Here is a 13,546-nt window from a genome sequence, read left to right on the forward strand (position 1 = left end):
CTGGCCAGTGTGTTTCTTCCTCCTCAGCTCCCCTCACTCCCTCTAGGCACTCGGGTCCTACGGGAGGAAAATTCACTAGCAAATATGGCAAAAAGAAAAGAATGAGGAAAAGTGTTTGGAAACCTTGAAACAATTTATTGAGTTGCTTTATACAAGATTAACAATTTCCACACCACCCCCTAAAACCAACATAGTCGCTGCACAAAAGCCACAGCCCCTCTCATACCTAAAGAAACAGCCACACCCACTAAGTGCTCTGAGCTGGCCCACCTCCACTGCAGCTGCTGGCAGACCTGCCTTGCCATGGCTGTTCAAGTCACTCATTCGTTCATTACCACAAATAAAGCATAAACAAGAAAAGGAAATCTCAAACTCCCCATCAAAGAAACATTTCCCTGAGGCAAGAGGCATCACTAGATTCCTAAAGATAAGGGCATCCCTACTCCAGCTGCACACTCTGGCACTAGAGGAGGGAGCAGCGACGGGGGCAGGGCCCGGTGGTCTCGGGCAGAGGAGCCTTCGCTGATGGCCTCGGCTCGGCTTGGAGCGCGCGGCTATACAAATCTCTTCTTTGGCTCTTTTGCTACTACCTAAGACTATTCTGTAAACAAACTGGAGATCCAAGTTGCAAAAAATATATATAATAAAGGGATAAGGAATCCACATGACCCAATGTGAAACAGATTGGTTCTTCCATACAAAAGGGGTCAGAGCAGAGGCCAGGCCATGTAGCTGACAGAGGTCTTGCTCCCAGGACGAGGGAGTCGAGGAGAAAGTGAGCATCAGCGTCCATGTGTCCCCACACGTGCTGCTGAGCTGCCCAGGATTCTCCAGTCTCACATTGCCTGGCTGGACCAACCAGACCCACTGTGTGGCACAGACTTGGGACACCTGTGTGAAATGGCTACCGGGGTAGTGTGGCCAGCCTGGGCACTCTGCAGTCGCTGTCCTCTCCTGTCTCCAGCTACTCTGCGCACCCCGAGTCAACACTAAAATCACTGCCTGGAGAGGGCTGTGCTTCCAGGCCTGCTCTACCTAGCACACGCTTCAGAGGCCTGCCCTGTAGCTCTGCCGAAGGATTTCTACAAAGACAACCGGAATGTCTATCGTGACTCAGAACCCTTCGGCCCCCACACAAAGGGCTCTGGGATCCGCAGCCTACCTGTACCAACTCTGGAAAAATAAAACAGGAGCCCTGGCTCGGCTGGGACCTGGGATCTCAGACCCAGACAACCTTCAAGTCAGGACAACACAGGCTGTAGACCGTGAGACCATAAAACCTCAATGAACTAAAACTGTCTTAAACACAGACGCATCTTTTAAAAAGGTCTTCAAGTCAGATCCACTCGGGCTGAATGGACCTGTGTTGTCAAATTCTGCTCCACCATAAAGGCACTGGGATTATGTCTTCCTATGCTATGATGTGTGAAGGACAGCCCATTCTATCCAATGCACTCAATGGTAAAGGATGAAAACCGAGCCCACTGCTGTCTTGTTGAATTGGCAAAGGCCTCTCTCTAGAAGACCTTCACTGTCATGTTCAGAGAGCTGGCCTGCCGGCGAGCACACACTACACGTTCTGAGTCCTTTCAAGGAGATCAGGTCTCCCACCTGTGGCTCTAGCCCAGGTCTTGTCCTTCTAAGCACACTGCCTGGGGACGAGATGCTCCTGTGGCCAGGAGCCCTTGACCAGAAAGGTGCTGTGAGGCTATCGCGCCAAATGCCAGAACACTGCAGAACTAAAACAGCTGTGCCAACTGCTCTGCCAGTGGAGCTCATAGACAGGAGGCTTCCTACGGCAGCCTCGCACCCCCCCAGCCCAGAACTGCCCCTCCATCACCACTCAGCGACAGAGGCCCAGAGCACCAGGTCAGTAATGCTTAGTGGGAGGCACATACAAGTGCCAAGAAGCTCCACTCAGAAGCCACATCTGCTCCAGAAGAAAACCAGCAGGCAGGACGAGTGTGGCAAGTGGCCCTCATCTGAGAACTACGTGTTGGCTTCCATCTAGAGGCATCCGCTGGGCCTGTCCTCTGACACTGTCACAATTTCCGTGGTACTCCAGGCCCTTTCCCGTGAAGCTGAGAGGCATCTGGAAAAGAATAAGCAAAAAAAGAGCACAAATCTTTCAGGAGCTTTCAGCCAAACCTCTAGAGAGATATTTATATGGCAAACATCCCCTAATGCTGTGGGTTCTCAGGCCTAAGCCACACGCTTGCCTCTGACTGTGTGCACCGAGACACACAGCCCACGGCAGGCACAGGTCCCAGCACGGCCACCCACGGCCAGAGTGTCCACACAGCAGCAGCCTGCAGTTTGAAGTGGGGCCGCAACAACTGTGGCAAGAGTGATGATCAGGGGGAACTCAGAAAAGCAAAGAACATTCTCCTGCCATCAGAAGACCCCCCCACATTGGAATTAGTTACCAAAGCACTAAAGCACTGAGTCACAGGGTGAGGGGAGAGCAAAGTGGAGAGTCACGGCAGGGGGCAATTCCCAACCCTCTCCTGCAGCCGGAGTCTACGCACAGCATGCGAAGACAAAGTGTGACCTAGGGACACCTGTTTTAGCACAGGTCTGTGAACTTTATTTTTTCAGTGCTGGAGATGGAACCCAGGGTCTTGCTCATGCCAGACAAATGGGCTACCGATGAGCCATATCTGCAACCCTTCGAATGCCAGACAAATATCCAAGGAAAAACAAAATGGACCCGAGAAAGCAACCTTTTTCTTCCCTTTTCTCTGTTATGGCCGAAAATCCCAGACTTGGTTTCAGTGACGTTTCTCTCAGAGGACTGTTGCTTAGAGCAAGCAGAGGCAGGCTGTCTCTTGTTCAAACAGCACAGCCCATGCTCAGGCAGCTCTGCAGCTGCTGTCCTGCACTTAACTCCTGCGGCAGACAGCATCTGAGGGAAGCCCATGTCTGTCACTGCTCTCCACGCAGCCACATTTCCATGAACCACCCTTGCGCTGAGATGGCATTCACTATGGAGGCTCTGGCCTCAGGTACCAGTGCCAGAGGCCCACAGTAGACTGGAGCAGACGAGGAGCCGTGGAGCCAGTGGCTCTCCATGAGGCAGGCCATCTTCTTCCACACCAAACCCACAGGGCTACTAAGCTCAGCTTGATTTTACACTTGGGGCCTTGTGCTCACCTTACAGCATGAGCCACCAGCACCTAGAACTCTTCCTTTTGTGTGTGTGTTGGTCTTAGGGCTTAAACTCAGAGTCTGGGTGCTGTCGGTGAGCTTCTGTACTCAAGGCTAGCATTCTACCACTTGTGTCACAGCTCCATTTCCAACTTCTAGGTGGTTAACTGGAGATTCTAGAGTCTCACAGACTTTCCTGCCCGGGCAGGCTTCAAACCACAATCTTCAGATCGTAGCCTCCTGAGTAGCTGGGATTACAGGCATGAGCCGCCAGTACCCAGCTTCCTTTTCTTCTTTTAAACTAAAATGGAAAAGTAATGCCAGAGGCTGAAGTACCTCTGCCTCAATGCTCAGGTCCCATAACTTTCTGACCAAGCGGCACTCCTAAGTAGGGGCGCCAGGGAAAATCTCTTCAGTGGAAGAGACTGTGAAGCCCAAGTCTTAAAGGACAAAGCAAGACCAGGACAAAACAGCAAGGCAGACACCGACAGCCCCAGCAGCAGGCAGCACCAAAAGATGGCGGGAACGGTGCACAGAGCATGTGGCACGCTGCCCATCTGGTGATTACCTGGCAGACTCTGCGGGACATGGGTGGACACAGCAGCGTGTGTGAGAGGCGCTGTGTGGGGCGGGCTGGAATGCAAGCCAGCCAGAAGACCTGAGAAACAGGAGGGAGAAAAGAACAAAACGCACACATTGAAGACGGGATGGAGAGGCAGCTTCCAAAGATCAGAGCCCAGAGGACGAGTGGGCTAGTCTGAGATCACACCCAGAGGTGGGGCTCCCAAGGGTGTGCCCCACAGCCACACACACAGGACCCACAGCACACCACACAGGGGGAGACAGGAGACAAGCACTTACTGTGGCTGAGGCCATGGTGGAAGGTCCCGGGGGCTGGGCCGGTGACAATGGCATCTTTGGAGACCCCTGCTTTGGCAGAGGAGTCCGCACTGAAGGAGAGCATGTGCACTGGGAACGGGACAGGGGTTATGATCCCCAGCGAACTAGAGTTCATGGCCCCCGGCAGTTTGGGGCTGCTGGACTTGTAGGATGAAGACAGCAGGTTTAAGGGAGAAGAGCTGGTCAGCAGCACAGCCCCACTAGTTCCTTTCTGGGGAGGAAAGAGCGAAGCAGTCAAAACCCTGGTCCTGGTCACAGCTGACTCAAACCACACCTGATCCCACCCAAGATGGGGGCCTACATATCCAATACCCCTGGGAAAGCACCTGCCCCCTGTAGCTACTGCCTGCCCCCCAAAAAGTGTGTGGGGGGGTAAGAGCCGTGTCGTGGAGTAGTTCCAGGGTAGAGTAGATACTAAACATGCCTCCCTTGTGAAGGAAGAAAACGATCCTGCATGGATGCCCATCATGCCATGTGAACATGTGTGTGTATATATTTATAAACACCCAAAACATATACAAACATATACACACATTTAAGCATTTGTCATAGAAATACATGTACCAAATACATTTTCCCTCAAGGAAAAAACACCTGGCAACAAGTGTGCGTACTTCACAGGGTGGTCCAGGGAGGGAAGGGAGACCCTCAGGCCAGACCCTGTCTACAGTTTAGTGTAGATACTGGAAAAGAAAAAACAAAAACAAAACTTCTCTCCCATTTTCCCAATCAGTGTCCAGATTCTTTTTTCTGTGGTACTGGGGACTGAACGTAGAGCTTCGTGATTGTTAGGCAGGCGCTCTACCACATGAGCCACGCTCCCAGACCTCTTACATTTAGCTTTTCAGATAGTGTCCCATGCTGATTTTGTCCATGCTGGCCTTGAACCTTGGTCATTCTGCCTCAAATCTCCTGAATACTGGGATTTCTGTGCCAGACCCAAACTTCTTCCAATTTACTCCCATGCAGTATTCATGAGCTGCTGGACTCTGCCAAGTCACAGCCACCTTTGACCTACCGAGTTCTCCAGTCAATCAGAGCTGACTGCCTGTTCTGCTCTCAGCAGACCGATGCTCCCGGCCGGGGTACTTCCACATGACCCCTGACAGGTGGGGGATGGCGCTTCCTCGGCATGGAGGGATGCACAGGACCATGGAGGGCAGGATCTGCGCCTAGCAGACCCTGCATGCCTGGTGCTCTCTGGGTTTGGGCTCCACGCACCTCCAGAGGAGATGGTCAGCTATCCTGATGAGACTGAGCAGGAGCTTGGTCCTCCTCCCCTCACTGAGCTCACTGTCCCCACCTGAACTTCAGTTCCTGACCACATTCCCAGCCCAGGGTGGCCTGGCAGCAGGGCGGCTGACCCCCGAGATACTCACTGGCAGGGAGGTAGACGATGTCACGCTACTAACCGCAGTGGGCTTCAGGGACGAGGTCAGTAACTTTGCCACTCCCTGGGTCCCACCACTGGAATCCCCATTTGGGCCACCGGGAGGGGCCACCAAGGTCAGCTTCTGGGACACAGGTGGCTTTTTCACTGCTGAGCCTGGGATGGGTCGGTTGGCGGACTGCCCTGTGGAGGGAGGCTGCATGCCGGAGAGTAGGCTCCCGGATCCAGAGCTCTGCGTGGGCACCGCTCCAGAGGAAGCACTGCCGGAAGATGCCCCATGTTTAGAGACAGAGCTGGAAAAGGGGCTATTCTTGTATGATGGCCCTGCTGACATGGCTGGGTGCGGTTTCACTGCATGGCTCAGGGTAGTGGAGGAGGAGGCGGGGCTTTTATGAGAGCTGCTGCTGGAGGAGGGTGGGCCTCCTGAGGAGGCTGGTGTGGGGGGATGGAAACCCTGGCCTTTGGCCGCTGTCTTCACCAGCTGCAGCAGAGAACGGTGACACTGCGGGGAGGAGGCCTTGGGGCCATGGAGCTTGTTGACAAACGGCGCTGGTGAAGTGAAGCTTTTCTGTGGCTGGGTGCCTGCGTGAAAGACTTTGAGCTGGGGGCTGGGCATGGGAGCTGCTGCCTGGGATCCGTGAGACGTCCGTGGCAGGCTGTGGTGCTTCGCTTTGGCCTGGTGTGCTTCAGGCAGGCCCTTGCTAAGGGGAGGTTGGCAGGACAGCTCCTTGTAGCCAGAACTCTCTGGCTTTTTCTCCTGAGAGGACTGCCCAAGTGCTAGAGCCTGCTCAGCCAGAAAATTGAGCGGCGACTGCAGAGAGCTGGCAGGGGAAGGTGCAGAAGGATTGGACTTCACGAAGTTCCTTTTCTCTTCCATGCACAAAGCACCGGAGCCTCTGTCTGCTGGCGTTCTGGAGGGCGCAGGCAGCGTGAGCTCGGAGCCTCCAGATGCTCTGCCACTAAGCACGGCCAGCTCCTTGGCCACAGCTTCCACTGAGGTGGCGGGATTCTGGGCCAAGTCTTCATCCAATGAGTCATCCAGATGGACAGGAGCAGGGTCCACAAGGCTACCAGACACCTGCAATGGGAGCTCTCTGCTGGCGGCCCCAATGCTCAGGCCTCCCCCCTGGTGTTCCAAGGGCAAAGCAGCAGAGCTGCCCATCTGTCCTGATGAGATGGAAACTTTTTTATCAGGCTTAGTGGATGAGTCCTAAAGAGAGCAGACACACGGCTTAGAGCTGTGCAACGGTGCTGGCACTGGCCTACTGCGAGGATGGAAAACACAAGAACCACTTGAACTGCAACTGCAGATCTGAGCAGGCCAGGTACGTGGCCTATCTCCCCTTCCAGTGCTGCGTGGCGTGTACACGGATGGCCTGGGCTATGCCACCCCTAGCATGCTTTGCTGATGATACACCCAGAGGGGAACTCTGCTCTGCTGCTGAAAGCATATAGGACCAACCCGAGAACGGCCTCTAATCAGCTTTCTTTTCCTCTTTGACTTTCCTCAATGCCGATCTCGGTCCCTGGATCTATCTTTCACCCCTGTATCTCTCAGACACTGGAGAAGCTGGACAGGAATAGAGGACTGACTTATAACCTGATTCTTGAGGTCTCTTTAGCTTAGCTCTTACCAGCTTGACCTGGTAAAATCTTGGCAACTGTCAATGTTCTCTATATCTAGAGGGGCTCACACCCTCCTAAGGTAGCTTTTCTACCTGTACTTAGCCAAGAGTGTCTCTATCCTTACAAGAGGACTACCACAGGAGTGTAGCCTGCACAGCTCCAAGCCTCCCACTCCCCCTGCCTTGGCTTGCTGACCCAGATCCCCACCAACCAGAAGTAGGACCACAGGGAAGGTGGTGGAAAACTGAGTGAGGCTACGAGCTAAGTGCCCAACTCAGGCCTCTCTGCCTTGGTGTAAGTTCAAGTACATTTGAAGAGCTGTTCCCCTAGGCTCAGTGAGCTGCCAGGAGAATAGGAAAGTTAGCATGGGACCCAGCAGCTGACTCACCTTCACCTTGATTTTAGAAGGGGCTATTACTTTCTTCTTGGCCCTGTTCAAAGGAACAAACACAAAAAAGGTTCAGCAGAGATTCACATGGAGAGACGAAAACAAACGTGTTCCCCCACCCCGCCCCAGGTACAAACAGCGACATACTCACAGGATGGACGTTAAGTGTCCGTGGCCTCGTCGACTCTCCTTAAACAGAGTCCTGAAAGGAAGAGAATTCTGAGCACTGCATCTGCCCCTAGATAACACAACTCTGCGTCTAGACTTTTCCTGGAAGAGTCAGTACACTATTCCTATTTCAATCTTTTTAACCGGTAGGCCCAACTCCATGGGTCTAAAGAGGCTCCAGAAGCTATCCCCAAAGCCAATAGGCTATGGAAGCTTTACCATAAAGGCTGTGACTCTGGCCAGACCTCTAGAATGAAGCCACCCTAAGGCAGCTGCACTTTCTTGGTTGCTGTGAGAAAACAGAATGGCCCATAGTGTGTCATTCCCAAACTCAAACATAAACCTATAAGCAAACAACAACAAATCCTGAGGCTGTGTGATTTGTCTAAACCATAAATGAATCAAGCTCAAGTTCAATGGAGACCAGCGCAGGTGGCATCATTGTGTGACACCTGTCACTTCTGGAAAGAAGGCTGGTACAGAGAACCAGTAAGCCATCAGACCTGCTACTTGCAAATGAACCTTTTAAGAACCATGAATAAGTCCCCAAATGAGGCCATCTTTCAGCCCCTAGTAGAAGCCATGACACTTAAACAGCTAAGTACATCTTGGGGAGTACAGCCAATCTCAAAGTGAAACAATACAAAGACTGAGAAAGAGAAAACTTCCCTGTAGCAAGGAGACCCTGTTGGCTCCCGGGATGCTTCCCGTTTTACTCAGGTGACATCTGACTTAACTCCACAGTGACTCCATGTCGGTCCAGCTTTAAAAAGCAGTACTGGATTGCTATCTGGTGGGCCACATGCCCTGGCACTCTAGCTCTCACCTGGCCTGCATCCAGCCTTTAGGCCACAGGGGCTTGACCTCAGCATCCAGGAATGCCTTCACACAGTCTTCCCAAGCCTGGGCCTTGTTCCTCTCCAGATCATGGCTCTCTAGCTTGATCCTCACCACTTGGCACAGTAGCTCCCTGAGGAGTAGGCGGAAGTCAGACTCTTGCTATACATGCTGCTTGCAGCGGCCCCATAAGCATTTCTGGTTACACAAGGACATGCTCAGGCACCAGCCCCACAAACCCTCCAAGGAGGCCAGGTTCCAGACTCGGCGCACCTGATTTCATCATTCCACTGGAATTTCTTTCGGGGCCCCATTATCCTCCTGCCCCCCTTTTCTTCATCTTCTTCGTCATCAGAACAAATTCGTTCTCTCTGCTCCTTGTCTTTCTCTTCTTCCAGCATCCTAAAGAGGGAACGAACGCAGTTCAGTCCTCCCATCCACCCTTTCCTACCTACCCTCCACACCACTCCCTGGACTCTAACTGCAAGGTGAAAGGAACACTGACAAGTGTGGAGAGAAGGGGTGGGGGAAGGGAGAGGGGGTCAGGATGCATAAGCGCACTGAACATACGTACTTTGCCACCTTGGCTTGAGTGTGAGCCTGGCATTCATCCTGGTACTTGGCCACTTGTTCAGGCATTGCCCTGCCAATGGCTTCCTTGAGCTTCTGGAGAGGCTCCTTCAGACGCCCGCCCTGCAGAGAACAGCACGGGCACAGGCCTGGATCATGTACCACTCTCACCCCAAGGACGGCACACCAAGGGTAATTAGAGGGAGGTGGCTCAGCAGCATAGGCGGCCCTTATGTAGGCGCAGCCAGGCCTCAGCTGAGCTATGAAGCCACCTACCTGCTCACAGAGGTGAAGCTTTCGGGCACGTTTGAGCAGAGCATCCTTGCTGCAGGGCAGGAATGAAGCAAGATAGGCATATACTCCAGAACGGGTTTGGCTACTCAGCTCCCGAGTTTGCACCTCTATGCTGAAGAACAGAAGAGAGTGGTCAGTAACCTACAACCTGCCAGTCTGTCTCTTCCAAGGCTACACTATAGTGCAGAGGAAAGCCAGAGGCCAAAAGCAGGCCCAGACTCATCTTGTAAGCCACACAGTATAACTAAGTGGCCATGGCAACAGACCTTCAATACTCAACAATTAAGAACCACTTCTAACTTGACAACTTAGCTGGGAAAAGTACTTCAAGACTCTCAGGTCAAGGTCAGGACCAAGTCATAGGTTAAAAAACAGAGTCAAAGGCCGGTGCCAGTAGCTCACGTCTATAATCCTAGCTACTCAAGAGGTTGAAATCTGAAAATCGCCAGTCAGGGCAGAAAAGCCTAAGAGTCTCTTATCTCCACTTAGCCACCAAAAAACAAAACAAAAAACAAAACAAAACAAAAAACCAACCAGAGACAGTGCTGTTGGCTCAAAGTGGTAGAGCACTAGGCTTGAACACAAAAGCTCAGGGATAACACCCAGGCCTTGAGTTCAGCCCCACAACTAACAAAAACATTTAAAAAATTAAAATCTAAGCTGGGTGCTGGTGGCTTGCACTTGTAACCCTACCTGCTCAGGAGGCTGAGATGTGAGGACTGCAGTTCAAAGCCAGGTTGTCTCTCAATAAAAAACCAAAAAGCTAGAAGTAGAACTGTGGCTCAAGTGGGACAGCACTAGCCTTCAGTAAAATTAGCTCAGAGACCACACCCGTGTCCTGATTTCAAGCCCTAGGATGTGCATGCACACACCACACACACACACACACCCCACATACCACCACCAATAAAAACAAAAACAGAGTCTACAAGAACAGGCTCTGAATAGCAAATCTTATAAATGTAAGTTTCAAAGTGAATCAGATGCCAGTGGCTCATGACAGTAATCTTAGCTACTTAGGAGACTGAGATCTGAGGATTGGGATTCAAAGCTAGCCCTGGAAGAAAGTCTGGGAGTGGAGCTGTGGCTCAAAGTGGTAAAGCACTAGTCTTGAAGGACAGGGATGAGGGACAGCACCCAGGCCCTGGATTCAAGCTCCACAACTGATATGCCCCCCCATCCTCAAAAAAAGGTTTAAAGTGGAAAGAAATAAACTCCTTGGTGAAGGCAGAAAATACTCTCCAACAACGTTTCTCGACATCATTTTCCACACTTCTACTTGATTAGGAGATGAAGTTAATTCTCACCCCTCCAGGTTCCTCAGCTGAATAAACAGAAAACTCCTTCTTTAGTATCTGATCTGTCTTATTTGACATTCCCAAGTGGGCTCCTTGATGAGCCTTAGTGCTCTTGGCAACCTATGCTACCTGACTCAAGTGTGTAATCCCTCCTGGCTAGAGCGAGACCATTTGTTAGAACATTCCTACACCTAGACAAGCAGCCTTTCATCGCCTGGCTCTGAACCACACATGACGGCTATATAAGTAACACATGCAGGAGGACTGGGCTGAGGAATCCAGTTTAGAGTCCCAGGTCTCATTCTGCAGGGCCTTGGAGGTCCAGTCTATGAGAGAAACATGATGGGAGTAGTGAGGTGCCCCGGCATTGGGAGAAGACTGAGAACAAGCAGGAGATGCTGACAAGCACACCTCAAAGTGGAGCAGGCTTGCGTCCACCAGGCTGTCTCCTGGATGAAGTCAACTCTGCTCCCTCAAATCCAGAGCAGCCGATGCAAACAAATAACAATACTTACTCCAGCAGGATTCCATTCATATCCTGGGTGAAGAACTTCTGTCTGCTCTCTCCCTCGGCAGCTCTGGCAGCCTGGTTCACAGCAGATAGTAACAGCCATTAGTGCCCTTCCCCATGCATCCCTCCTGCTCACCCACATCGTCATCACGATATAAGAGCACCTGTTGATGAAGTCCTCGCCATCACTTATGCTCACTTCTCCTCAGCCCCCAAACAAGGCCGCATGTGTGGACTGAGCAGCCCCAGAACAAAAGCAGCAGTCATACACCAGAAAGCTAACACAGAGGCCCAATCATCCTGAGGCAGAGGCCGGCTCCATCAGCTCCTGGGTCCACATTATCAACTACACCATGAGCCAGGATTTCCATACATTGAGAGCAGAGAAACAACCCTCAACAAACCTGCACGACTTAAAAGGCTTCTGATCCTCCCAACAACCTGTAGCGTCAGCACTATCATCCTTGCAAAGTTCATGATCTACTTAGGACATTGCACAAACTCTCCTAACAAAGACTGCTGGAACCCATAGCTTCCTGCTTAGCCAATATGGACAGTTTCTCTTTGGCCCTCTTAAATCTAGTTGTTCACCTGGTCAGCTAGCTGGCATCCAAACATTATGGTACAGTACATTTCATTCTGTTGTTAACCTTTGTCCAATCTATTGTTTATTCACGTAACAAGGAACTCTTACTCAACAATAACTGTCTATCATCTAAAAGGTGTTTAATATATGTCACCGTATGAGTGATTATAACCAGGCATCACTGTACAAAGGCACACTAAAGAAAAAAAGCTTAATACCAGTCAACTGAGCTACAAATGTGGCTTAGTGGTAGAGTGCTTGCCTAGCATGCATGAAACCCTGGGTTTGATTCCTCGGTACAACATAAACAGAAAAAGGCAGAAGTGGTACTATGGTTCAAATAGTAGAGTGCTAGCCTTGAGCAAAAAAAGTTCAAATCTAGGCCCTCAGTTTAAGCCCCAGGACTGGCCAAGAAAGAAAGAGAGGAAAAGAAGCAACAACAACAACAACAATAGGGCCAGGAGTTTAGTCTAGTGGTAAGAGGACTTGCCTAGCATGCACAAAGATCCAGGTTCAATTCCTTAGTACCACATACATAGAAAAAGCCAGAAGCAGTACTGTGGCTCAAGTGGTCGTACACTAGCCCCGAGAAAGCCCAGGGACAGTACTCAGGCCCTGAGGTCAAGCCCTGGGACTGGCAAAAACAAAACAACAAAAAACAGTCAACTACAACCAGCTTGCAGAAGATATGCAAACCTCAAGCTTCTAAAGATGTCTGGGCTAGAGGATGACCCAGAGGCCACATATGAAAGGTATGACAAAAAAGAAATGGAAGAAAGCCCAGCACAGTGGCTCACGCCTATAATCCTAGCTACTCTAGAGACTCAGATCTGAGGATCAAGGTTCAAAGCCAGCCAGGGCACAAAAGTCTGTGAGACTCTTATCTCCAGTTAACTACTAGAAAACTGGAAGTGGGGCTGTGGCTCAAGGGTAGGGCCCAGGCCCAGAGTTCAAGTCCTATGACCACCACCACCACCACCAACAACAACAACAAAAAAGAAAGGGATGGAAGGAAAAAGGGAGGGAGGAAGGGAAGGGTAGGCAGGCACATGCAATTTCTTATACTTTCAGAAGCATCTGCAATTCCACTTTGTGCTTTAAAGATACTGAAATTAGCCAGGTATCCATGGCTAATGCCTGTAATCAAAGCAACTCGAGGCTGAGAATCTGAGGGTCACAGTGGGAAGCCAGGCTCGGCAAGAAAGTCTATGAGACTCTTATCTACAATTAACCATGCAAAAAGTGGAAGCGGAGCTGTGGTTCCAAAACCAAAGCTCAGAAACAGAGCCCAGAGCCTGAATTCAAGCCCCACAACCAACAACAACAACAAGATAAGATAAATGATAAATGTTTTGGGATCCCCCTCCCCCCCCACCGTAATCTTTTTTTTTTTTTTTCTTTTTAAACTCTGTGCCTGGGCACTATCTCTGAGCTGTCTTCAGCTCAAGGCTACTGCTCTACCATATTGAGCCACAATGTCACTTCCAGTTTTTTGGTGATTAATTGGAGATAAGAGTCTCATGGATTTTCATGCTCAGGCTGGCTTTGAACTCAATCCTCAGATTTCAGACTCCTGAGTAGCTAGGATTACAGGCATGAGCCACTAGAGCCTGGGACCTTTATTCTTTAGACCTCTTTCTCCCTGGATTTCTGGTGGTGTGAAGGTTTTAACTTGATAGGAGCGTAGTATGAAAGGTTCCCAAAGAGACTTTCTTCCTCCCTCCCTCCCTTCCATCTTCCTTTTTTTTTTTCTGGTCAGTCATGGGGCCCTTTTACTCAAGGGGTGCTCTACCACTTTGAGCCATATCTCCACTTTGGTTTTCTGGTAATT

General features: G+C 50.9%; 1 protein-coding gene across 1 annotated transcript in view; it reads right to left on the reverse strand.

Annotated features, from left to right (window-relative positions):
• Positions 1 to 114: 114 nt before the first annotated feature.
• Positions 115 to 13,546, reverse strand: part of Ubn1 (ubinuclein 1) — a 28,834-nt gene continuing 15,402 nt past the window's right edge. The window contains exons 8-18 of the mRNA XM_090324580.1: positions 11,134 to 11,204; positions 9,303 to 9,432; positions 9,031 to 9,149; positions 8,730 to 8,858; positions 8,446 to 8,589; positions 7,603 to 7,653; positions 7,452 to 7,494; positions 5,427 to 6,647; positions 4,009 to 4,258; positions 3,716 to 3,805; positions 115 to 2,092 (exon numbers count right to left, since the gene is read on the reverse strand). Coding sequence (XP_090180706.1) covers positions 2,043 to 2,092; positions 3,716 to 3,805; positions 4,009 to 4,258; positions 5,427 to 6,647; positions 7,452 to 7,494; positions 7,603 to 7,653; positions 8,446 to 8,589; positions 8,730 to 8,858; positions 9,031 to 9,149; positions 9,303 to 9,432; positions 11,134 to 11,204 — 2,298 coding nt within the window. The 3' untranslated portion in view covers positions 115 to 2,042. The remainder of the gene's footprint in view (positions 2,093 to 3,715; positions 3,806 to 4,008; positions 4,259 to 5,426; positions 6,648 to 7,451; positions 7,495 to 7,602; positions 7,654 to 8,445; positions 8,590 to 8,729; positions 8,859 to 9,030; positions 9,150 to 9,302; positions 9,433 to 11,133; positions 11,205 to 13,546) is intronic.

This window comes from Megascapheus bottae, chromosome 36 (genome assembly GCF_031878675.1).
Source record: "Megascapheus bottae isolate mThoBot1 chromosome 36, mThoBot2.hap1, whole genome shotgun sequence".
NCBI lineage: Eukaryota > Metazoa > Chordata > Mammalia > Rodentia > Geomyidae > Megascapheus > Megascapheus bottae.